Here is a 25899-nt window from a genome sequence, read left to right as displayed (position 1 = left end):
TCTTTGAATAAAACAGAGACACTGAAAGGAGGCTCTGAAATAAGCCTCCACCCTGAGAAGTCAGGGTGAGGGAAAAGGACTTTGTGCAAGTTTAGACACAGAATAAAGGCAAATGGGTTTATATTGCAGCAACACACAGAATGGCCAGACAGAAGGAAGGACTTCCCAACATTGAAGGTTGTTGGGCATGAAGGTTATACCCTCTTTCTGGGTGTGGAGAGGTCCTTTTGTCTGGGATGGCTTGACATGCACCCTTGAGCCTGCCACCCCTGTTGGTCTTGGGGTCCTTTTAGCTTAAAAAGACTATTTGTATGTGAGTTAAGGACCGAGGTGTAGAGTCCCATGATCTGGTTTCAAGTCCTGGCTCTGCCACTTGCTGGCCCTGTGACCTTGGACAAGTTGCTCAACCTTTTAAACGTCACTTGCCTCAATGGAACATAGGCTTAACAGAATGAGCTTGTAGGGTTTTTTGGTGAACGTTAGTGCTGTAAAGAAACGAATGACTACCTGATATATATAGTAAGTGCTCAATAAATGTTAACATTATTATTATTATTATTATATTCAGTATCTCTGGGGTTCCAGGCCCCTTCTCAATTTATCTACCTTCGGCTGTTCAGGGCATTGGGAGCTGGAAGTGTCCGGAGGGGAGATCAGAAGTCCGCCTGTGTCAGGAACCAGTACCCTTTCCGAGGCTGACCTTGTCTGGGGAGAACCTCTTTTCCCTCTGAACCCCAGGGAGGTGCGCAGAGGGCATGCAGACCTCAGGACTGCTTGGAAAGATCCGCAGAACTGGGAGTTCTGTCAGTGGCCAGAGGCTCGTGGGAAGGATGCAGGGAACCCAGGAGGCAAGCAGGTCATAGCATCACAGCCTCTGGAGGGAGGGTGAGGGGACCTGTGTGGCAGGTCTTTGCTCACATGGGAAATACCGGCCGCTGTTCGAATGCTGGCTCTGTGTGAGAGCTCAGCGGTTCTCGGACTGGCAGAGGCGACTTCTGGGGAGATGCCTGCGAGGTAGGGACTTGGAGATGCCCAGCCTTTGGGGTTTGGCTGAAGCAGGGGTTGCTGTAGCAGAGGGGTAGAAGGTAATGGGCCGCATAGGCAGTGTCGGGTTGGGACAGAGTTAGGGATGACTCCCCTTTTGACTCTGATCATGTGTGTCCGGATGGTGATTAAGGTCAGCGGAGAGGTTGGGGAGGTATTTGGAGTATGGGAGATGGTGACTGGAGACTCAGCATCCCAGACTGAGCAAGCCTGGGGGAGGACCCTGGGCCATGCCTGGATGACTCTGGACCTGCCATACAGGAGAAGTCTGGGCCTTTATTCCCAGGGCTGCCTCCTCCTGTCCACCACAGATTCTGTGGCTGGATTAGCCCTGACTACAGTGTCCCCAAACCAAGAGGGGTTTTGACTCAGGTCCTGCTGCTACAGTGCCCTCTACTCTCTGCCTGGCCTTGACTCTCCTTTCTTCCCTTTGCCAATGAAGATGGGAGGGAGGAGGTGCAGACCAGGAGGCTGCTAACAAGACCCCATGGGCAGTCCATCAGCAAGGGACTCTGCCCAGCAAGTGGCCAAGTGGTATGTGTGTGCATGTGTGCCTGTGTGTGTGTCCCCTGCACACACGCCAGAGGCAGGGGTGTGTCTGGCAGCATGCATCCTAGGAGAAGCTGAGGATGGGATGTGTCAGAAAGGGCATGGCAGCGGGGCAGTGGGAAGAATCAGCTTTCAGTTCCTGGCCCGAGGCCCAACATGCCCCCAGACTTGGAGTAGGCAGGTCCCAGAGCTGGTGGTTTCATGTTTGTGGCTCTGAGACAGAAAGATAGGATCTGGTTACCCAAGGAGCGGAGGCTGCCTGGCTGGGGAGATGCTGAAACTCAGCATCTCTCTGCTCCTCCCTCTTTCCTGGCTCCTGGCACTGCTCTCCTGAGTTTTTCTCTCCCCTCTGCCCACCCCAGCCAGGGTGGCCTGGCCTGCTGCTCTGTCTTCTCCCTTGACCCTGTCTTTTTCAGGCCTGCTGGCTGCTTGCTTCTCTCTCCCCGCCTTCCTGTGTGCTGGGGGTGGGGTGGGGGGGGGGGGCTGGTGTGAGGGTGGGGAGATAAAGGGGGCTAGGCCTGAGATTTAATGCACTTCTCTTCCTCTTGAAAGTCTCCTCCCTCCCCAGACACATCCTGTGACCTTCTCAGGCTGGGACCCAGGGTCTCAGGGGGGCAGTTTTCTTCTCTCTGCTGCCTAGGATGGGTTAAGCAGCTTTTGTGAAGAGTGGCTCTGAATTTTGAAAAGAGCTGTAATTGGTGTGAGCTGTCTGCAGATGTGTGCCACACCCCTGTATAGGTGTGCATGTTTGTGTGTATACATGCCTGTGCCTATATGTGTGTGCACATACCCGTACGTGTGTGCTTGCGCACTTGTGTGTTTGCATGCACATGTACAGAATGTAGCAGGACAGGGGGACGGTTAGGCTCCAGGCATGACGTGGGGAGTGAGACTAAGAGCAGATACCTTACTTTCCTCATCTCCTGCTCTGCACCAGAGTCTAGGAAGCCCAGAAGTTTTTGAAGTTGGAGGCTCAGCCCCAGGGCTGGATTGAAAGATGCCTGAGGTCCCTGAGAGGAAACCTAGGTGGGGGGAAGGGACAAAGCCAGGCAGAGCTCCAGGGGACACAGAGAATGGGCCTGTCTTGCTACAGTGGGCTCTGGTATCAGTTTCCTGTTAACGCAGTGCACTCTAGAGTAGAGAAGGGGCTGGTTCCCGGGGAGATGGGAGAGGGAGCTGGAGCTGCAGAGGCAGCTGGTAGCCTGGCCCCCTCAGGGGCACTGCCCTCGGGTGCCAGCTCGGTCTGCCTGAGGCAGCTGACCTATTTTTCTTAGGAATCTTCCTGCTTTTCTGTTCTCTCTTGCGTGAATAAGCAGGAGACTGGTGAGCAGAGACAGGGCCTCCGTAAGGGTTTTGGAGAACAATTCCATGTGAGCCAAAGCTTTGAGGGAGGTGCCAGCCAGCCTGACTGTCCTTCTGAGAAGAGAGGGGACCGGGACAGTCCCCTTAGCCTGTCATCGTATCCCCAGTGCCCTTACCTCCCTCCTGGTCACAGTCATCCACCGAGAAGGTCTGTGGCAGCTAGCTTGCACCCAGGCTCGCCTTCACAAATTATACGAGGTGAGCCACTGTCCTCATTTTCTGGCTTCAGAGTAGGGAATGCTGGTGCTTCACTGTCAGTAAATATGGGGCTTCGATTTCCTACTTCCTTATCTTGTCTTCTCCGAGGAGAGGAGGGTGGCCTGGTGCAGGCAGAGCCCACGGTGCCCTCACCTGGCTGGGCCTGCCTGCCTGCCGGCTCTGGAGGACACGCGTCCACTTGGCCACGCGTGAGTGTGCAGGGTGCAGGCCTCCACCATGTGGTGGGGCTGTGGGGGTGGGGTGTGGCTTTGCCTTTCTGCTGAGGAGCCATTAAAGGAGCAGAGTGGAGGTTGAATTACTGACTGCTTCCTGTCAGTGGCTCATGGGGAAAAGGCTCTTGGAAATACAATCTAGCTGAGAGCAAATTAAGGTTGCTAATAGCATCGCTGCCTCGGGGGCCGCTGAGGGGAGCCCAGCCAAGAGGGTTGGGAAGGAGAGGCACCCACAGGAGGAAGGAGGCCTGCAGTTCCTGCCCCTCCCCCCAGTGCCTTGCTGTTTGGAAGATGGAAGCTTTCCTGGCTAGGGCCTGGCTGGACTCACCTGACCTCTGACTTCCCACCCTGAGAGGTTTGATGGGGAATGGGGGCCGGAAGGGCTGTGAGGACACTGATGGGGAGACCATGGAAGGTGGGGACTTTAATGTGAGCCTGCCTAGGCTGGGTGTGGGGGCCCTTGCTGGAGGCCGAATGATGGCCAGATGACCGATAGCCCACCTGCCTTCAGGAAAGAACAAGGACATGACCAGATGTTTTGGTCTGGTGTCCATCTCACGCTTGTAGAGTGTTGTTTGCTCGGGGCAGTAGGGAGTCTGTCCTCTGCCTTCCTCAGGCCGCCCCCCTGGGTGTGTACCGCTGTGGGAGGCTCCCTGGGAGCCTGTGTCCCTGGCTTCCTGGAATCTCCTGGAGCCTCCTGGCTTGTTGGGGAGGAGTGATCGGGGGACTATTGGGGGCTGTGCCTTTTTTGGACTCAGCAGGGATTATTCTTAGGCTGGCAGATGGAGGTGGCAGTGGCTGTCGCTGGTATTATTAGACAACAGGCCTGTGGTTTGGGAGTCTGGTGCCCAGAGGAGGAGGGGCAGGGGAGGAGGAGGAGGAGGAGGAGGAAGAAGAAGAAGAACGGGAGGCTCCAGTAAGGACTTGCATTCATGAATGATGGAGGCTGGTGCTCACCCCGTGGTCTTCCCTTACCGCAGCCACTACCAGACCTACCCAGAGGCTGCGGAGTGATGCTGAGCCCAGAGTCAGTCACAGGACGCCAGCTGCATCCCGCCGCAGGCCCACCGAGTCTTGCTTCTCTGTGGAGGCCTGAGCAGAGCGTGCAATGGGGAGGGACAGCTCTCTGACTCAGGGAGGAAAGGGCGGGGCGCTGAGTCTGGGGTGCCACGCAGGAGGGGCCTTCGTGCCCGGGGCCTGTGGTCCGGCAGGATGGTGTCCGTGAGTGTGGGCAAAGACGAGACGTGGCAGCTGGAGCCTGACTGCCCCACCTGTCCCCGAGTCACTGCTGAGCCAGGTCGCCTCCCAGTTTGCTCATTTGTGAAAATGAGCCAGTAGTACTTCTGTCAGGTGGGCACTGTGAGCATTCCAGGAAATTTGTGTTACATGCCCGCCCGGCCCAGAGCCTGCTATGTGGTAGGTACTTAGAGGAAGTTACGTTGCCTGACAGCCCAAGTGCCCCCTGCTCTGGCTCTTAGACCTTCTTAGGCATTTAGAGTGTCTCTCATTCTCAGGGACCCTCCCTCCTCCAGCCCTGCCCTGCTGGAAGAGCCCCCTGCTGTGAGTGTTGGGCACAGGGTTTGTGCCAGGGCCTGGCTCCTCATGGTTCTATGCCCACAAGGGATCCAGTGGCAGTCTGGACTTGGCTGCCCACCGGGCACCACCTGGCATAGAGAGCAGGGGATTTGTACTCTGTGGGCTTCCCAAAAGGTCAGCCAGACAGCAGGGGCTACCTCGTCCTCCGTCCTCCTTTGCTCTCCTGCTTTCTCTTCCCTCTCCCGATAAAACAACTCCAGAGTGGGCTGGGCAGAGCCCCAAAATGCAGATTCGCTCTGCTCAGGGGACTGCTGTTTCCTGCCTCCTCTAAAACGGGTATGTGGAATCCAGGGCACCTCAGGCCTCCTACCGCCCTCACCCCTGCAGATGCCAGTTTCCCCTTTGAGGTTGGAGCCTCATCTCTTGGGGCTGCTGTAGGCTTGTTTGGTGGGGAAGGGGCCTGGGGGTGTCACCCCCTCTTGCAGCCCCTCCTCACCCAGGTCACTATCCGTCCTTCCCTTCCCCTCTCTCCCTGCCCTGCTTTCCCTCACTCTCCCTCCCTCCTTCTTCCTCCCTTCAGAACCAGTGGGCAGTTGCCCCAGTCAACCCTGCTGGGGAGAAGCCTACTCGCTCCCCAAAGAAATCGCCTCCATTCTGTCCCCCTCCTGGTTCTAGGGTCCTCTGAAGGCCTGTGTCTTTGTGTCCCCTGTGCCCCAGAGTTCTCTCTCCTGCGCTGGACCAGGCTCTGTCTGTGTCCGGTGTGCACTGTGTCCGTCCCTGCGTCTCTCTCCTTCCCGGTTTCTTAAGTTTCTTTCACTCTTTGATTTGGGTTTGTGTCCTCCTGGGTTAGAGTTTATCTCTCTCTCCTCCATCAAGCCCCTCTTCCCTTTTTACTGCCAGCTTGTTTACTTTTTCTTTCTTGCTTCGAGCTTTTCTGGGCAAAGTGTTTTATTAGACATGCTTTGGCTCAGAAGGGATCAGGCTTAGGAAGAAGTGCCTATAGGTGAGGAGTGAGAGTGCTGTGTGTGTGTTTGTGTGTGTGTGTGTTGAGGAGTTGAGGAAGCTGATAAATATTTAGGGTTCAGGTGTCCGTTAAGCATATGCCTTCAGCTCAGGTCATGATTCCAGGGTCCTGGGGTCCTGGGATCGATCATCGATCATGATGATCATCCATCATCGATCATGATGATCATCCATCCAGGCTCTCTGCTCAGCGGGGAGCCTGCCCCCCCCCCCCCCCGTCCCTCTGCTGCTCCTCTTGCTTGTGCTCTCACTCTTGCTCTTTCTCTCTCTCTCAAATAAATAAAATCTTAAAAAAATATTTTAGGGTTCAGAAAACCAGGAGGATTGGACTGAGTGTAGAGGCTGGAGCAGGGGCTCCCACCCCTCTGCTTTCTTCTTGGGAAACACCATCTCTTTTTGCCTTGCTTAGAATCCTTGGGATGCTTATCTCACTGAGTCCCCTCTCCCGCTGCTTGTCCTTGGCTGAAAGGGTCCTTGTGCTGAGAGGAGGGGTGAGGCCTACTGGTTGGGGTGGGGGGCGCTGGCCTTGGGTTGCATACTCAGTCCTGAGCCCAGGGGCCGGCTACGGGATGGGGCTGGGAACCTGGAGCCAGCACCAGTGCCAGGGGAGGTGTGAAAGAGACTGCCTCATTGCCATGCGGTGAGAATGAGGCAGCCCTGAGCAGCCGGCACTGTGGGGACCCGTTTCAGAGTCAACCCACCCCCTGGCATTGCCCCCGAGAGCCCTCAACCCCGGTAGCCGGGGAGCTACAGAGCCGAGCTTCACTGCCAAAGGTGGGCAACCGCCTTCTCAGCAGTGCTGGCCATTTCCTCAGACCCTCTTCCTCTTGCCTTAGGCTTTAGGGCTAAAGCCCTGGGAAGGAGCCCCCTTCTGTGGACAGCCTGTGTCCCCCACACCTGGTAACCAGGCCCTGGAATAGTTCCTTCCTCTTCCCCTAGGCTCCTGTATTTCTCTTTTCACCTCCTGGAAAGTGTGTGCAATGCACACTCACATATACATGCACACAGTCACATACACACATATACACACTCACACATGCACACACACATTCCCTCATGAACACACATCCATGTCCTTTTGCTAAGAGCTACACATATGCACACATGCACATACATTCATACACACTCATACATCCTTTTGCCATGAGCTGCTCTCATGCACACAGACTCTCACATGCGTACACACGTTGCTCCCCCTGCTCGCTCCTGGTGCCCGCTGTTTGCCCATTCCTTCTGGGTCCAGGATCAGCCTTTGTGCTCCTGGAGGCTGGGAGGCAGGCTCTGTGCCTATCTAGGTGCCCCTGGGGTTGTGGGGGAGGGGCCTGCTGCAGCTGAGCCCTCTCCTTGCTTTCCTTGAGGGGTTGGAATTCAAACCTAGCCTGAAGCAAGGTTGCGGGTGGGGGGATTGGGAAACCTGCTGGGGCCTCAGGCAGGTGAGTGCAACACTCTGCTCTGCTCCAAAAATATCTGTGATCTTAGCTCTTTCTCTAGAAAACAGTGATGTCACCAGCAGCCAATCAGCTTCTAGAAGAGCTTGCCTCCTCCTCCTTCCGCAACTTAGGGAGGAGAGGGAGAGGGGGATGGGGAGGGAGAGAAGGAGAGACACAGAGATGAACAGACAACGTGTAGGCAGACATGGAGAGAGATGCAAACACAGAAACGTAAGCACACAGAGAGCCCTCCACACAGAAAAGCAGGGAGAACCTCTTCCCGGTGTATAGGCGAAAGGAAATCCACACATTTCCCCCAACACACACACAAAGACATACATACTGATAGAGACATGAAACTGAGAAAGACAGACAAGTAGAAGCATTCGCATAGAGGGGGAGCTAAAGAGGAAAAGACAGAGACACAGAGACTTGAAGAGAGACAGAGCGGCACAGAGAGACATGGAGAAGGAGTAGGAGAGGGAGACTTCTGTCTCAGAGCCAGAGAGACAGAGGAAGAGTCAGAGAGACTGACAAAAAGAGTCTAGAGACCTCTAGAAGGAGCCAGAGATGCAGAGACATGAAGGAAAGACAGAGACGAGAGAAGGAGACAGGCAGGAGCACACAGGGGTCAGAGATGCAGTAAGAGTCAGATGCAGAGGTACCATGACAGAAAGGCAGACAGACATGTATAGAGGGACAGATGGACAGGCGGACGCCGTTCTTCTGGGCATCCTTTCTGTGGTGGGAGGACCCATCAGCTTTTGGCTCTGTGCCTCTCATAGAGCAGCTGCTGTCCTTGGTGCTGCCTGGAGGGGCCCAGCCGGGACGGCGAAAGGAGGCGAGTTTGGATGGGGCGAGCTGTGGTCTAGTCCGGAGTTGTGTTGGGTAGTGTGAGGGAAGGCAGGAGGGAGAGGCTTCTCTAGGCTGTCCCTTTCACTGGGAAACAAGCTGGACAAGGTGACTTTGTAGGCACGGAGTCGTCGTGTGGGAGGGAGCAGTTTCAGGCTGAAGGTGGGGGCAGCACGCCTCCTGTCGGGGCTCGGGAGCAGGCTGCCCGGTGAGAAGCAGCGCCTGAGTTAACCTGTTCTCTGTGTTCTCCAGCTTGGGGGGGGGGTCTCTCTCCACTTTGCCTTCCCAATGCCAAGAGGATGCGTGCACCCTATCCAGACGTATGTTTTATCATCTGCCAAAGTTGGGGTGATTTCCCCAGTCTCAGGGGTCCCGCTCTGTCCCCAGCACCCTGCTTTTCTAATGGTGATGTCTGGGGCTTGGAATTTTGAGGGCTGGAGACCCCTCCTGCTCCCCTCTCTGCAGCAGGCGCAGTGGGGCAAGGGAGGAGGGGCCTGGAGAGGCCAGTCAGGCCTGTGGGGTTTTCCCTCTAGTGTTGCCATGAGCAGCCTCTGCTCAGCTTGTTAGGGATTCCCCCTGCTTCTGTATGGAGTACTCTTGTTTTGTGCTGTGAACATCAGGCTGAGCTGGGGGTGGGGCGTAGGAGGAGGCTGTCTCTGCCGCTCCTACCAGGCTCTGGTGGGAAGCATCCTGCACAGGAAGAGATTCCATATTTACACTCTCAGCTACAGCAGGCCCCTGTAGCCCAGGCTGCGGGTCTTCACAGCGAGGCTGAGGCCCCTCTACTTTCTCAGTAGCCAGACCCCTTAGAACTGTTTGGGGGGGGTACAGTGGGGGAGGACATGATCATGGCTGTGCTCTTTGGATTGGGGAGGGAAGATTTGGCTAGCAGGACTGGAAAGAACTGCTTCCTTCTCTTCTTCCCCACTTCTTCCCCATCTCAGGTTCACGGATACCTGGGACCCCCAGGGCTGTGGGAGGTATGAGCAGGGAGGGGGAGAACAGGTTCAGGGTGCACTAGGGACCCTCTGGGGAGTGACTGAGCTTTTCAGGAGGAGGGCCTTGGGGAGGGGGGTGGGGGATGGAGGTCCTTGGGCTCGGATGGGCAGGGGGCTGCCTCTTGGGCTGCAAAGGCAAGATCTCCTTGTCACCTCCCTTTGTGCATCCCAACTTTGCTGACCCACTAGCTGCCCACGGCCTGCGAGAGGAGCCCGAGTTTGTGACCGCAAGAGCCGGTGAGGGCGTGGTCCTGCGATGCGACGTGATTCATCCGGTGACGGGACAGCCCCCGCCCTATGTTGTGGAGTGGTTCAAGTTTGGGGTACCCATCCCTATCTTCATCAAGTTTGGCTACTATCCACCCCATGTGGACCCTGAGTATGCAGGTAAGGTCTGGGCTGCAGGGGGCTCCCCCACCCCACCCTGCCATTTCATCTCCTGGTTTTGGCATGGCTGGCCTTTTTCTTTTTCAGGGGTCATGGTCACTGTTCCTCCAGCCTGTCTCTCTATTGCCGCTTCTTTTTCTGACTGGTCTGTTATCTGTTCTCCGTAGTCTCTGCCTCTTTCCTCCCATCCTTGGGACTTTGGTAGGTTTTAATTAAGTGGTGGGGAGGAGAGGGACGAGGTGGCGCCGACACAGAGCATCACAGCACAACTGGGGATGTGCAGGGGCAGAGGCAGTAGTAAGGACAAGGAAGCCCAGAGAGCCCACCGTGCGGGACAGCAGGGCTGCACTGAAGGACAGCTCTGTGCAGGAAGAAGCTGAGTCAGAGCCGTGCTGCCCTTGGCCCGGCGTGTGCTGGTGGCCACTGTGGACTCGGCTTTGTCTGCCTTGGCCCACTCCTTCCCTCTGGCTCTGACGTTGGGGCCTCATCCCATCCCTGAGCGGAGGCAGACGTCTGGGGCTAGTTCATGCCACGGCGGTGGGCACCTGCTTTCTGCCACCTCTGCCACTCCGGCCTCCCTCCCCCGGGCCCCCGGGTGTCTTGCTCTGTAGTTGCTCCCTCCAGCAGGGGCCTTGCTGTGTGTCACTGCCGTGCCTGCCCGCCAGCCGGCCAGGGAGGAGAGCGTGGGGCGTGCGTCAGGGTGCATATGTGAATGGGAGTGTGAGTGTGTGTGTGTGTTCACGAGTGCATGTGTGTGCTGGGGTTTTAAAGGAAGACAGGACGCTGGCAGACCTTGCTCTTATCTTTACTTCTGACTCCTGAGGTCTGAATTGCACTTCTCCCAAAAAGCTTCCGCTTCTCTCTCTCTCTCTCCCTCTTGGACCCATCTCTCATTCTCTTTTTGGCCGTGGTTGGTTTTGACATTCTGGTTTTTAGGCAGATTGCCAGCGTTGAGACAAGGATGAAAACAGACACTGGAGAAGCGGTGGGCTGAGGTGGTGGGTGAGGGAAGGGTGGGCCCTCAGGGCTGCTCCTCATCCTGGGCTCCCATTCCGCTTGCCTCCTGCGGCATCTCTTACCTTCTCATCTCCATGAGTGAGACAAAGATGGCCTCCTAATGGGGAAGAGGTTGGAGTCAAGGAGCGTAGCTGGGGGGCCTCTGCTCTGCCCGCCAGCCCTAGCCTCATTCTCGGGCCTATGGGCCCTGGTGCCTCCCACCACTCTTGTCCCTGCCTGCCCTCCCTCTGCTTTACCGTAGGTCAGCCAGGCAGAGAGGTGCTGGGCGTGGGGACCCAGGTGGGAGGGGGATGTCACTCAGCCTGAACTGAGGTTCAGAGGCCTACCCTAGAGTCCCCTACCTCGCCTTCTTCTGTTTGCACCTTTGCTCCCTCCCTTGCTTCCTCCTGCTCTCTTTCTTCAACTCTGCATCCCCCGTGCCCTTCCTTTGTCCCAAGAGACCTGCAAAAGGACAGGAGTATTCCAAGGGACTGCAGCTCTTCCCAGTGCCAAACCCAGAGTTACAGTTGCAGCTGGGTGGGGCCAACTGAGGCTGGGAGAATGTCTCCGTGGCCAGGCTGCGTGCCTTTCCCTTTGCCGCCTGCTGCCTGGGGTTGGTGCCGGATGTAATTTTGAGGCCCTGCCATGGGAAATGGTTGGAATGTTACAATGGGTCCTCTGCCTTTGGCGGGCGTTGTGCTGCTAGCCTCATCCTGATGGCTTCCTGGGCTTTTGTCCACTTTCTTACTGCAGGCCGGGCAAGTCTTCATGATAAAGCATCCCTGCGGCTGGAGCAGGTTCGCTCTGAGGATCAGGGCTGGTACGAGTGCAAAGTGCTCATGCTGGACCAGCAGTATGACACCTTTCACAACGGCAGCTGGGTCCATCTTACCATCAACGGTGCGTATGGGCCTCATTCCTGGGGATGGGTGGGTGGGGAGTGACCTGGAAGTCTACACTCTGAGGACCTGCTTTAGGGGAAGCCTCTTTCCTGACTGTACCCTATCCCTGCGCCAAATCTCTGCTGCAAGAACTAGTCAGCAGGGCTGGGCCCCGTTGAGTTAGCAGCTCCCACCTCCTGCTCCCCCTCAGCTGTCTCCCTAGAGCCTCTGGGGTCAGTGGAGGTGCACGGGAGAAGCAGCACAAAGTGGGGTTTGCTGTGGGTGTTGGCGTCAGAGTTCCTTAGAGGGAGGTCGGAATCTGGTTCTTGAAACCAGAGGGTTAAGGCTTTGTGGAAGCCAAATTTGTAACTGCTGACGCCATTTCTCAGCCTTGGGAAGACCCTGCTAGCCCAGGAAATGCCTTCCCACACTAGTGGGATTCCTGGAGTCCTACCATGACAGTTTTCCTTTTTAGGTTAATATTTTGGTTCCTTGTTAAATATGTTCATTTGAGTGACATGCAGTGAGGGTCTGTTGTGTGCTTTGCCTGCACCAGGTGATAGGAAAACGGTGGTGACAAAGTCCAGACACGGTCCCTGCTTGTACTGGGTTTACTGTCCAAGGAAATGTAAGAATCCCGTGAAGAGTAACCATGTTAATGGCTGTCAGGTGTTTAGAGCTCTCATGAAGTGAATTGTGCTGTGTGTTGATGCTTTTCAAGTGTTTGCAGAGGCCACGTGTGAGCTGGCCCAGTTCCCAGTGCTGGTGTAGGCTGGGGGCCTGGGTCTGAGGCTGTGACCACACCAGGCACTGGGCCTTCTCTGTGTCCGCAGATGGAGAGTCTCTCTTGTGTCCCTGGGAGTCCTTACTTGGGAGGAGATATTCTGGAGGAGCCAGGAGAAGCTGGAACTGTGGAGAAAAATCTGGAGAAGTGGCATATATGCTTTGGATGTGCCACACACAGCTTGGGTCCTTATGGTTTTGATGTCTGTGACTATAGATGCCGTGGGTGGGAGAGAGAAATTGATGTGCCTGGCTTGGAAGCTTCTGATGGTATTGATCTGCTCTGAAGGATGGCTCTGTCTGCCATGCCTTGTAGGGTTGGGTCGTTCCTCCCACGGGGGTCAGGCCATACTCTGTGGCTTGAGAACCTCTCCAGGGTCCTGAAAGAACAGGCTCTTTTAGCCAGGGCACTGATCCCTTAGCCATTATGGTCCTAGAACAGTGCTGGTCCACACTGCCCAACCCATTCGATGCAGTTGGCTCCTGTCAGTCAGTCCCAAGAGACTGATTGGAGGCTTATTTTAAGTCTTGGGTGGGCTGTCCCCATCACACAGCAAGCTTTTGAGTCACCTCCTTTTGATGACAGCTGTTGTGTGTGCCCAGAACGAAAACTCGTCTTAATATTAGCCCAAGCAAAACATAATTAGGAAGGTAAATCGGCTGCTAAAAGCTTCACTGACTGAACACCGAGCCGAGAGTCCTCATGTTGCTTTCTGTGTCTTCTGTGCCCTTCCAAAGCTGGGCTGAAATCTCCACCCCCTTTTCTTTCGTGTCATGCTGGCAGTCCATTCGGCTACCTGAGACATGGAGTGCTCAGTAGGCGCTCACACGACGGGAAAGTAGAATTTAGTTAAGAATTGTGTGTTCTGTTATGTCCCTGTGCGCATGAGTGGGAGTTGATTCTTTGAGAATTCCTAATTGCTCAGAGTGGAATGAGCATGGGACAAGACCTGAGAAGGTTTGGTTTATTTCACGAACCCACTGCATTCATTTCATGAATCCAATAGCTGTAGGATCTCGGGTAAGTCTCTGAGCATCAACTCTTCCAGTGCCTGTTTGCAGAGGTGTTGTGAGGATCAGATGAAATGCTGTGTGAGAAAGCGTCTTGCATAGTGTCTGGAACGTTAATTACATGTGGGTCAGCTGCTGGCCATCCTCTTTCTCAAGAGAGAAAAAAGATGAAATCAGATGAGCGTGTAGTGGGAGGGAGGCAGTAACACAGGAAGGTCCTCAGAGTGGAAGATGCAGAGGACCGTGGTAGTTTGAAAGTCCTTGTCAATTCACAACACATCTTGAATCCTGGCTTTTAGTATTTACATGAGTAACCTGTATACCCTGGGCCTGGAGATCAGGCTGGAGTGCTCCTTGTAAATCTTGTAAGTAAAGGGAAGTAACACACACACACACACACACACACACACACACACACACACACACACACACACACACACACACATTTTGAATGTTTTCTCTGTGGCCTGGAGATCAGGCTGGAGTGCTCCTTGTAAATCTTGTAAGTAAAGGGAAGTAACACACACACACACACACACACACACACACACACACACACACACACATTTTGAATGTTTTCTCTGTGGCAGGCTCTGGGGACACAGCAGTGGACCCAACCCAGACCTAGCTCTTAAGGAGACTTCCAGAGGCAGTAAGCCCAGGGACAATTGCAATATGGGCTTTGGGAGAACAAAGGAGGGAGAGCTTCTCTGAGGGAGTGACTCCTGTGCAGAGACCTGACTAGGGAGTTAGCCAGGTGCAGGGATGGGAGGTGCAGAAGGGTATTCCAGGCAGAGGGAACAGCATGACTGGAAGCCTAGAGGAAGGAGAGTCAGTGCGTTCAGGGAGGGCGGCAGGTTGTTCATAGGGAGGTGTTGGGCAGGAAAGCTAAGATTGCTCCCCTCTCTGCCCCAGGCTTCAGAACCAGAGTTTACCATAGAATACTTTGCCCTTAGCCAGGAGCCTGCCTCCCAAATGGGGAGAACACAACAGACACCTTTCAAGGTGAGAGAGCTCTCTCCCTTTATTCCCCCCTCCCTTCACCCGCGTTCTGAGGTTCCTTCCAGCATAAATATTTCCATTATGGAAGGAAAGAGTCTAGAGAGAGTGCCAACATTCCATTGCTTCCAAACTAGAATGTTTAGTGTCAGGCATTTTCTGACAGATTTCACCTTTGGAAAATGAAAGGCCAGTGAAAAATTAGAATTACAAATGGTCTCATTCTCCTTCTGTGTTTTCCTGAAGACCAGTTGGGTGGAAACAAACCCAATTATTCCTTTATCACATAGAAAAGACCCAAAAAGCCCAAGCCAAGTCTTGCTTTAGGTTAGTGAATTACTTGGAGGAGAGGCCAGCCTGTTTCTAACCTGCACTATTAATTATAGGGCACTTGTGAAAAAGAATTAAGTCTGGAAATGTAGCTGGCAAGCTAACACCTAATTCTGTAAATAATCGAGAGTCAAACCATTATTTTCCTGAAAACTCGAGATTGTTCAAAGTACTTTCCTGATTAGCACCTAAATAATAAAGTAATTATGTAATTAGTAATTAATTTGTCACTTCAGGACGTAATTTAATTTATTATCTTTTCTTTTAAGCTTGATACCAGAGGTAATGGAGGCTGAGACTGTATTAGCTGCATTTCAAGGGGCAGGTTTGGCAAGAGGGCCTCTGTTGGAGATGAACACACATTCCGTTTTGGAAGTTGGGACTTCAGAATCCCCGTATAAGGATTTGGGATGGTTTTTGCCATCACTTTTATTGCATTAGATGTTGGATGAGGATTGATGTGCTTGAAGGTGTCCATTGTGTGTGTTTCATGTGTGATGAAGTATGCACCCTCCCGGTGCCCCTTGTGTGCCCACGCTGGGCTAAGGGTGTTGGAAATGTTGGAGGGAAGTGGTATTGTCATGATCTTGCTCCTAGGAAGTTTTGTGTGTTTGAATTTGTGTTGGTCTGTAGGTGTGTGTATGTGTGTATACTAAATGCGTTTGTCCATTCAACAGATGTTTGTTGTGTGCTCTCTTACATGCCAGGAACTGTGGGAAAAGCTGGGCATGCAGTGGGATTTACAGAAAAGATCTTTGTTCTCAGGGAGAGTCAGTGATTGTTGCTTTCAAGAAAATAAAGCGGTCCAAGGGGGTAGAGAATGCTGGAAGTGCTATCTTAGATGGGTCAACCACTTAAAGCAGAGATGGCATTTTAGCAAGGGTTTGCATGAACCAAGGGAGTGAGGTCTGGGTACAGAGAAGACAGCACATGCAAAGGCCCTGGGGTTGGGTGTTCTTGGCACATTTGAGGAAGACAAAGACAGCCAGGGTGGCTAGAGTACAGTGAAGGGGGTATGTGGTAGCAGACGAGGTTGGCAGAATGAGGGGCAGGCAGGACTGAATCTCAAAGCACTCTGACTGGTTCTCAGGGCAGTGCTGTCTGGAGAGGTGACACCCATCTCAAAGCTTCTCGTGGATGCCTCAGAGGTTTCGGGGGAGATGATTATGATGAGAGTAATGGCAAAATAACCAACATTTCACACATACTTACCTGACAAGATCCCTTTCACAAACTTTATCTCACTTACTCCTCACCTCAGTCCTGGAGGGGGCCAGATTTAGGTAAAGCCCAGAGAGGCTGAGTGAAAGACTGGGGGATGACGGAACAGACGGGAGCTGGGGGCAGGTGGGCGCATGCTGTGAGAGAGCTTGCTTGTTGATTGCTCTGTCCTTAGTGCTGAGCATAGTAGCATCATAGATGCTCAGCAAATGTTTGTTTATTGGGAATTAGCTGAGTACAGTGGGAGAAGTTGAGAATTTGCACCCAGCCAGACTGACTTTGAATTTCAGGTCTCTCCTCCCCCTGTACGACTCATGGGCAGAGGATTTTACCCGTCTGCCCCTTCCTTCGTTTATCCGAGCGCCTCACAGAGGGTTATGTATGAACACAGTGGGCATGGTGCCTGGCATGGGTGGGTGCTGCATGCAGGGCAGCAGCCTGGCTAACCGCCGCCCCCCCCCCTCCCCGTCCCGGGTCTCTCTGCAGCTCCTCCCACCTTTACAGAAACACCCCCCCAGTACATCGAGGCCAAGGAGGGTGGCAGTGTTACCATGACCTGCACAGCTTTTGGGAACCCCAAGCCCATTGTCACCTGGCTCAAGGAGGGGACACTCCTAGGTGCTAGTGGGAAATACCAGGTAAGTGTGATTCTCCATTGGAGCTGCTGCACTTCTTCCTCCTTGCTCCCCTTCCTTTGCTTCCTCCCTCTCCTCGGCGGCCTCCCACTTCATGTGACTGGTAACACTCTGCTGAGCACGCAGCCTGGCTGGTGTCTGGTTGGAGGGAGATGAAACATGAAGTGCCTGGCTCCGTATTCCCCTAGTGCATGAGCCCCAAGTCCCTCTCCACCTGGGGCCGGCATTGGTGGGCCCCCCGGGTGGGTGCTGAGCTCCGTCTCTCCTTGGCCCCAGGTGAGTGATGGCAGCCTGACGGTGACATCGGTCAGTAGGGAGGACAGAGGTGCCTACACCTGTCGTGCATACAGCATCCAGGGAGAGGCTGTCCATACCACTCACCTGCTTGTCCAAGGTAAGAGCAGTTCCTCTCCCTTTCATGCCCTGGAACTTTTGCAGTGACTTCCAGCCCATATGAGCTGCAGAGAGGTTTGCCCAGGGCATAGTTGGCACAGCTGGGGTGGCTGGAGAGATGGGCAGCCCACAAGGAGTGGGGTTGGGCTCCTCCCGAGTATTGTGTAGCTCACAGCCAGAGCTCCCATGGTGACCTGCTGTGGCCATCACGTGGGATGGTGGGAGGCACCATGTTGAGTGGGTTTTGGGTTTCTCTCTCTGTCCAAATAGTGTCCTGCCATGCCTCCATCTTCCCCAGGGGAGGGGACCTCTCTCAGATTCCCACCCCATTAGTGATGGCGTCAGGAATTCAGTCCAAACCTTAGACGTTTAAACAACACTGAGGGCATTTGGCAGAGCTGGGGTCTGCCTGGTCAGCACTGGGAAATGCCAGTCCGCCCTGCCTGGGGCCCCAGAGTGCTCCAGAGGGGGCAGCATCAGGTGGCGGGGTCTCTTTGTGCTGAGCCCAGCCATCTTCTTTGCCTGCCCCCCACTACTGGAGGAACAGCGAGGGCTAGGGGTGGCTGTCTGGGCTGCCAGGGCTGCTGAGACACATGTTCTTTCTGCCTCCTTCTGACTTGGAGTGTTGAGTGGCAGCGGGGGCCAGAGGTCCCTCTGCAGCTTGGAGAAGAGCTGCCCTCTCAGCAGAGAGCCAGGGGGCAGCTGTGGCCTGTCTGGAAAGCCAGTGCCAGGGAGAGCTGGGATTTCACCCGCTGGTGACTCTGCTTGCCCCCTGCCTCCTCGCCCCCAATCTGCCCTCCAGACCTTTGGCTGATAAGCAGCACAAGCCCCTTAACTCCTTCAGAGGCCAGATTATTCCTTGCTCTGGATTGAAGAGAGTGGCCTTTGTCCCTCCTGCTTGTGCCCTGCTTGGATGGGCAGGAAGGGGTGTGTGTGTGTGGGGGGGCGTCAGATGGTTGGTTTGGGGAGCCAGGATTTATAGAGGCCGTGTGTGCATAGAGGCGGGGTGCAGGTATACACCAAGAAGGGTGTCTGTAGCGGTCTCCCAGGGCTGGGACACACTGGCCACATGCCAGGACCTTTTGCATCTCTGGGACTTTTAAGGAGAATAAGAAGCTGAACACTGGCAGCAGCTGGAAGCATCTCTGTGACAGGTGCCCAGGGTATGCTGCTCCCTCGTGGGCCAGTGCTGCCCCCCAGCTCCCTCCCAGAGTTCTGGGCACCCCTTCCCGAGGTGTCTCAGACCTTCCTGGGAGGCCCCCCGAGCTGTCGCTCTCCCCTCCCGCACCAGGTAAGGTCATGTTTATTTCCTCTTTCCCCAGGGCCTCCCTTCATAGTTTCCCCTCCTGAGAACATCACTGTCAACATATCCCAGGACGCTCTGCTCACCTGCCGGGCAGAGGCGTATCCCGGCAACCTCACCTACACCTGGTATTGGCAGGATGAGAACGTCTACTTCCAGAAGTGAGCATACTGCCCTGCCCTCTCAGGGGGGGTCCCCAGCCACCACGCCTCCCAGGGGCAAGGCTTTGAGCAGGGGCTGCCGCAGGCCGCCCTTGGCCTCTGGGAGCTTGCAAGAGGGGTGGTCCAGCCTGTCCCACGTGCAAGGCTGGTGTCTGCACACAGCAGGCTTGAGAGGAGCCAGGAATGTGAGGAAGTCTGGCTCTCCTTGCCTCATTCGCAGGGTGAGGGGACTCCTTGCTGCCTTGCTCTGCTGTCTCATGGAAGACCCTCTTCCCTACGTGCCAACCCCCCGCCCCTCCTTATCTCCTTGTGTGATTGCAGCGACCTGAAGTTGAGAGTGCGGATCTTGATTGATGGGACCCTGATCATCTTCCGGGTGAAGCCAGAGGATGCGGGGAAGTACACCTGTGTCCCGAGCAACAGCCTGGGGCGCTCCCCCTCTGCCTCAGCGTACTTAACTGTGCAGTGTGAGTAGGAGCGAGGGAGAGCCACACATGGTGGGGGTTCCAGAAGATGCAGGCCTCATTAGCCAGACTGGAGGCTAGAGGACAGCAAGAGACTGAGGGTCATTTGAGGGAATGTGGGCAGAGGAATGACAGGAAGCAGGGACAGCCCAACAGGAGGCCAAGACCTGGACTGGTCAGTTGAAGTGAAGCTAGCACTTGCTGGGCATCTCCTATGGGCCCGGCATCGCTCCACGTGTTAGCTGATTCATTCCGTCAGCCAAGCTCAGGTTGGATTCAAGGATCGGCAGACCTTCTGAGCAGTTGTCCTTGCACTGAATGCTAGCCAGCACCTCTCTCTGGACCATGAACAAGATGCTCTCTGGTGCTTTTTTTTCCTCCGGTATATGAGGGAAGGCAGGTGAAACTGATGCAGGGTTAGATTTCCTGCAAGCTCTGTGCCTTCCCCCACTGTGGATGGGTGTGTGGGGTGAGGGGGACAGAGCCCTCTTCTGGGGTGACTTGATCTCGTTCTGCCAACACCTGGCTCCCTCCTGGCTTTCTCCTTGCTCTTCTCTTGGGCTGCCAGAGATCCAAATGGATGAACTGCTCCTCATGGCAGAACAGCCGAGGCCTTTTGTGCAAGCACAATAATTCAGTTTGCTAATCTTGAATCCATCAGCATAGTCAATGCTTTTCCACCCCCTGGCAAGCTGATCATCGTGAGAAAGAGAGAGAAGGATGAGTAATGAGGATTAATTTCTTCCTTTTGATTTGTGGATGGCCCTGTCATTCAGACAACAAAGGTGCTGCGTTGTTACCATAGGTGACAGGTGAGGGCTGGTGTGGGAGAGCCGCTCCCCCAGCAAGGGCATGCAGCGGCAGGGTGAGAAGGTGAACAGTCTGGAGACTCCTGGGTCAGCATTTGAGCTGAGAACAAGCAGGAGAACCGTCGGTGACCCCGGGAGGTGGGGCTGGTCTCCGAAGCCACACTGCAGAGCTGGGTGTTTGCACTTGTCTCCTGTTGAATGGGCCTTGGGGTGTTGGAGCCAGGCTGGACCTTTGAGCCCTGCTCAGCTGCTAACCTCACATTCTCATCGTTTTCTTCTTGATGCAGTGACTTTGCCAGCAGGGACAAAGGCAACACTTCACCATTCCCACTGTCATCAACTTTAAAGGGCTTTCAGCATGCTACATTAGGAGTCCCGAGTTTTTAAGGGCTATGAGGCCCAAGAAAAGCGATGTGATGTGACCCAGAACATCAGGCCTGTCCCACCCAGACCTGCAGTAGGAAAAAGCCAGCCAAGAAGCTATTTGCACGTGACTTAGCTTGTGCCCCAACCTGTGCTGGATGTGAAGGGGCCTGGGGAAGGGAAAAGTCCACTTGGAGTAGCATCTTGTCTGGTTATGTCACTTGGGCAAAAAGGTGGCAGTGGCAGAGGGAGAGAGCCAACAGGGGTGGTCTTCAGAAGGATGATGAATCTAACCAGGAGTAAGCCCCGCATCCGTGAAGCCGTGGGCCATTTTTCTGCCTAGAGGGGTGTGTGGTTTCCCCGTCTCTCCCCAGTGCCATCACCCATTCCCGCTTGTCCTTTTTTACCTCCTTGTCTTCAAAGAGAATCCGGGGGGTGAGATTTCCAGGTGGGTGAGACAAGGATCTTTATTTCTGCTAAAAAGCAGTGTTCAGAGTATTTCCCATTCATAAACCTTTGAAAATCTTGGAGAAGAAAAAAAAAAACTCTACATACAAAAGTAGGAAGCTATGTCTAAATATATAACTCGGCCTGGTATTTATGTAATGCTGTTCTCTGAAGAGCTCCAAATGCTTAAAAGATACCAGCTCATTCATCCTCACTGCCTCACTGGAAGTTCTGGACCTTTCTCCTTGGTAGCCCTCAGGGGAAATTGGGGGAATCGAAAGTTGATGAGTCACCCACATCACAGGATGTGCCGCTCTTGCTGTTCTCCTGAGAACCTTTCATCCGTTCTGTGGCCAAGGTTTATTCTGCATTCCAACTGCACAGAGGGGAAACTGAGGCTCAGAGGGGACTGGGCAACTAGCCCAATAGAGAGGAGAGAAAAGAACCACCGGTGGTCATGCCTCTGAACACATTATGCATAGAACTGACATTCTTCTTTTGGCTTAGGATGTGGACCGAGAGCTGCTTGGTGTCCCAGAGAGATTTGGGATAAGGAGCAATTGGTGGAGGGTGTGGTCAAACGTTGACTTTGAGTTTGGAGTCTAGGGGCTGGAGATATGGACGTTGAGAGTCCTTGTTCTGCAGTTCAGTCCATGCGTAGAAGCATTTGAGGAGTGTTATGGATCGGAGCAGACTAGAACATGCCTTTGTTCTGAAGAATGCAGTCAGCTGGACAGGCAAAAGCCACCTGCAGCCTGCACTGCATGGGGGTGGCCTGGTGTGGACTCTGGGCTTTGTCCGTCTTGTTCCTCGTGGTGGCCCCGGCATCTGGCACTGTTGTGAGCACTGAGGACACATGGGTGGGTGGGTGTGAATGGCAGTTCCTTGGAGATGGGGTATCTGTATGAGACCCCGGGGGTGTGTGAGGAGTCTTGGCCCCCTGCCCAGATTTCTCACTCCTTGCCTTTCCTCATGCCTTTCTTCTCTCTTACCCCACATGACCCCTCTGCAGACCCAGCCCGTGTCCTCAACATGCCCCCTGTCATCTACGTGCCCGTGGGAATTCACGGCTATATCCGATGCCCTGTGGATGCAGAGCCACCGGCCACCGTGGTCAAATGGAACAAGGATGGCCGCCCCCTGCAGGTCGAGAAGGTGCTAGAGAGATGCATGTGGGGGTCACAGTGAGACACACTCCTGCCGCTGAGGTACTGCCTCTGAGGGTCTGGTTCCCTGCCAGGACTCCTCCACTCCCCACCAGAAAACTCTAGGAACCCAGAACTGCTTCCTGTGGGGGTCTGCTGTCTGGTAGAGCTTGAGCCATTCTCCCAGGGCACTTAGACAGCCCCTGCCCCAGGCTAGCTGGGGCTCTGCCCAGGCCTACCAGCTCAGGGCTGGCCTGGCGGGGGCCAGGACCAAGCTTCTGCCCCCTGACCATTGCTCCCTGCTCTGCTGTCTGTGCTCTGGCAGAACCTGGGTTGGACCTTGATGGAGGATGGCTCCATTCGGATTGAGGAGGCCACAGAGGAGGCTCTTGGCACTTACACCTGTGTGCCTTACAACACCTTGGGGACCATGGGCCAGTCTGCTCCCGCACGGCTTGTCCTGAAGGTGAGGCCTGGGGCTGAGAGTGGCCCCCGTGGGAGTGGGTACCTGAAACGCTCGGCGTCATGGCCTTGCTGTGCTCTCCCTAGGACCCCCCGTATTTTACGGTGCTACCAGGCTGGGAATATAGGCAGGAGGCCGGCCGGGAGCTGCTCATTCCCTGCGCTGCTGCAGGGGACCCTTTCCCTGTCATCACGTGGAAAAAGGTACCTCTGGGTTCTGGAGCTCCTGGGAAGTGTGGCAGATGGGCAAGACCTATAGTGGCTCTGTTCTAACAGGGCCAAGTGCTGAGTAGCGGGTCTGCCTTCTAGAGTGATGGGTCCTCTGGAGGAGGGATGGTGGGGGGGTGCAGGCCGAGTGTGTGGGTTCTGCTCTCTTCCTGTTCTCGGACTTCTGACATGTTGGTGGCTTCTCTTCTTCCCTGTCGACCTGGTTCCTCCCCTGCCACCCCGCTCCTGCCTTCCTCTTTGCCTCCTTGTTTGGCCAAGGTAGGGAAGCCCAGCAGAAGCAAGCACAATGCCCTGCCCAGTGGGAGTCTCCAGTTTCGAGCCCTGAGTAAGGAGGACCACGGGGAGTGGGAGTGCATCGCCACCAACGTGGTCACCAGCATCACTGCCAGTACCCACCTGACCGTCATCGGTACGGGGGCTGTGGGCAGGAGGGCTGTGGTCTGGGTGCTGGGCACTGTCCACCCTTTCTGGGCATCTTTCCTGAATCAGCCCACCCCTGAACCTGGAGCCTGCCGCGTGTAGCCTTAGCCCTCTATAGACTCGGGGTAAGGGAAGGTGACACGGGGCCTGTCCCAGGAGATCTTTTTCTGGCAGAATGTACCCAGCAACACTGCCAGACAGAAATGGGACAGGTGCGTGGGCAGGGGCAACTGCTCAGAGGTCTGTGTCTAGGGCCTGGAAGGGGAGCTGGAAGAACGGAATGAGGGGGACCTGGGAGGGGACCCGTGCACTTAGCTCCATAGGCTGGGCTTGGCATGGAGATTCCTGGCATTCCCATTTCCTGGGGTGCCAGGCATTATGTTTCCACTTCTTCTGCCTGAGGTGTGTGTCTCTAAGACCTCAGCTTGTACCATTGCAGCCTGCCCCTCTGGGGACTGACAGCCAGTCGTAACAGTGGCCAACACTTTGAGCATTTACCACCAGTTTTAGGCTCTGTACCAAGTGGTGCCCCATCATTTATAACCTGTGAGACGAGAGCTGGTAAGTCCCCAGCGTACATCCATTTGAATCCAAGGCTGGCGTGGATCGCACACCTCACTGAGCGTTGCATCGCTAATGAGTGCTGGGTCCAGGACCCGAACCCAAGTTGAAGTTCTTAACAGTTGTGTTGTGCTGCCTCTCACTTTGATGTTCGGGTGGAATATGGCTGTCTCATGAGGCCAGAGAACTTGACAGGACAGGGGCTTTTTGGCTTTGCCTGTGACCTTAAGGGAGAGTGTCTCTGTGTTTGCCAGGTGAGCACAGGACTTTAGCCTGGGGTGACGAAGGTTCTGGTTTCCCTTTGGCCATATTCCTGATGCTCATGCCATGTCTTGCTAGAAGGACTAGATGGCACAGGGGGATGGGTTTCCTTCTGCAGCCCTACTGCTCAGGGTGTCCGCTCCTCAGAGCATCCCTGACCCCTGAGCGCTGCGCTTGGGGCACTGCATTTTGCTACTGTGCAGTGCCACTGTGGGTGCCCAGCTCACTGGACCCAGTTCATTTCAGTCTGAGAGGACTTCACTTGGTCTCCAGGCACCAGCCCCCATGCCCCGGGCAGTGTCCGGGTCCAGGTCTCCATGACAACTGCCAACGTGTCCTGGGAGCCAGGCTATGATGGAGGATTCGAGCAGACATTCTCAGTTTGGTACGGACCTCTGTGAGTCACCCCCGCATGCTTTGCTCTCTGCTTCTCCCTCCCCCAACCCCCGACTTCAGTCAGTCCCTGGGATGGGTCGACATTATGAGAAGGATATGGTTCTTCGCCTGCTAGACCTCCAGGCAGTGAGGTGTGTTGACGCAGTGACTTGGTCTTATGGGGGAGGGGTGTGTCTGTCTGAGGGATTCCGCGCGTTCTGCGTTCCCAGCCTGGAAGGTTTGGGATGCCAGTTTAGGTTGTTTCCTGAAGTGACCATCGCCCTCTGCTGCTCTTTCCCCAGCTTATCTCACGACCCCTTTTTGTGTCCTTGGTTCATGCTTCTTTTAGGTCCCTCTGTCCTCTGGAGTCTGGAAGAGACTCCTAATCTTCAAGGGCATTGTGAAACAGCCCAGCCAGAAGCGTAGAATCTAATTTTTATTCTGTCGCTTCCCCAGTGGTTCCAGAAACCGATTTGAAGTGGTGCTTGCCTTCTGGCCTTGTCTTCAGCATCTCTATTTTCTCTAGGACCCTGTGTCTCTATTGTGTTTATATCTCTGCTGTTAATTTGGCCAGATGTAGTGATTTGAGATCTTTGCCTAAGCCTTGGGGTAGGTGAGGGATCTCAAAGATGCACAAATCAGGCTGAGGTCAGGAGGCACGGAAAAGATGGAGAGAGGAGCCATAGCTGACCTCCTTCCCATTCCCCAAAGATTTCTCTTCCCACACATTCCTATCCTGAGCCAGGAACTGGCCACCTGCAGCGTGGGACATCTTTGAGCAGGAAGGATGAGTCCTCCCACTTCCTCCTTTTCAGACCTGCCTCATCTGAGTGTATTCCCAATCAGGCTCAGCCAGAGCCTGGGAAGGAGGAAACATCCCTGCAGAGGACAACTCATGGAGATTCAGGGAGAGCCCTTGATACACTTCTCAACAGCAAGGGAGGTTGAGAGGAAGCTGCCCTCTTTCCCATCATGGTGATTTGTGGATATGTCCTGAATATCCTAGGGGTTTTGAGTTCTGGATAGGCACACTGAACCTAGGTGGTGAGCGTGGGGAGCTCTCTGAGTTGCAACCAGAACATCCTCCAATCCTTATCTCTGGTCCTCCGGAGGTTGGGGAGGGGGCCTGAAGTAAGGGGGAGGGGGTTGCTCCTGACAACTCTGTCAGGTGGCCACTGCAAGAATCATGGTGCTGCCAGGTGGCTGTGTGTCCAGGGAAGGGCGTTTGGCATGGCCAAGCCATCTTTGGGGACGTCCAGGTGGCAGGTCTGGGCATAGATTGGGGTTTCCCTCACTGCTTGCGGTCCTGCTCCACGCTGCTGCTCATTTGCACCGCTTTATTACACTTTGCTCACTTGCTTTGGTGCCCGGGGCCGGGATGGGGGGTATGGGTGGTTGCAAAGTTTGGGGAGTCCTCCTTCCCTCCTCTCGTTCTGATTGCCTCTGACTCTCCCAGTACTGACTCAGACACTTGGCACTAGCTTCTTTTTTGCTGTGCTTTCTGCTGCCACAGCTCAAACTCCTAAGCATTCATGTTAGTGAGCCTTTAAACATAGAGGGAACCCGGTGGGCGGGCGTCCGCTAAGTTGTAGCTCAGAGCTGCAAGAAAGCTGCCCAGGGTCTCAATCCCATAGGATGATGTCTCCTCCCCGTGGTGATGCCGGGGCACTGCACCTGTAGACGGCCGGCTTCATTGCCAGGGGAGAGTTAAGTGGGCGGTATAGAACAAGGCCTAACCTTCACTCCTAGTTCCCGTGTTGTCCACACACAGCGTGACCTTCCCCTTGATGGTGAGTTCTAACCGTTAAGGCCTTAAGGATCCTGGTCCTCACTGTGGGGAAACCCCTGGTTATTTTTGTCATACACCCTAGACTTCCTCAGATGACTCAAAGCTGGTTGGACTGAGTGAACCCTCTGGGTTACTTGATGCCCCACTTTTGGCTGTCCCTAGGAGGGTGCGCAGCTGAGGTCACCTGGGTTCTTCCCCTAGTCTGCCATTGCTGAGCTGCTCATCCTCACTTTCCCACAATGGCACCTGC

General features: G+C 54.8%; 1 protein-coding gene across 1 annotated transcript in view; it reads left to right on the top strand.

The window, feature by feature from the left end:
- Window positions 1-25899, top strand: part of IGSF9B (immunoglobulin superfamily member 9B) — a 59096-nt gene that overhangs the window by 1841 nt on the left and 31356 nt on the right. Inside the window, exons 2-12 of the mRNA XM_027581076.2 lie at window positions 9415-9612; window positions 11362-11508; window positions 16320-16471; window positions 16745-16862; window positions 18184-18325; window positions 18647-18792; window positions 21421-21563; window positions 21879-22019; window positions 22103-22219; window positions 22502-22652; window positions 23759-23870. Coding sequence (XP_027436877.1) covers window positions 9415-9612; window positions 11362-11508; window positions 16320-16471; window positions 16745-16862; window positions 18184-18325; window positions 18647-18792; window positions 21421-21563; window positions 21879-22019; window positions 22103-22219; window positions 22502-22652; window positions 23759-23870 — 1567 coding nt within the window. The remainder of the gene's footprint in view (window positions 1-9414; window positions 9613-11361; window positions 11509-16319; window positions 16472-16744; window positions 16863-18183; window positions 18326-18646; window positions 18793-21420; window positions 21564-21878; window positions 22020-22102; window positions 22220-22501; window positions 22653-23758; window positions 23871-25899) is intronic.

Source organism: Zalophus californianus, chromosome 11, assembly GCF_009762305.2.
Source record: "Zalophus californianus isolate mZalCal1 chromosome 11, mZalCal1.pri.v2, whole genome shotgun sequence".
NCBI classification, from domain to species: Eukaryota; Metazoa; Chordata; class Mammalia; order Carnivora; family Otariidae; genus Zalophus; species Zalophus californianus.
Note: the sequence above shows the minus strand (reverse complement) of the source record. Positions and strands in the feature narration are given on the sequence as shown.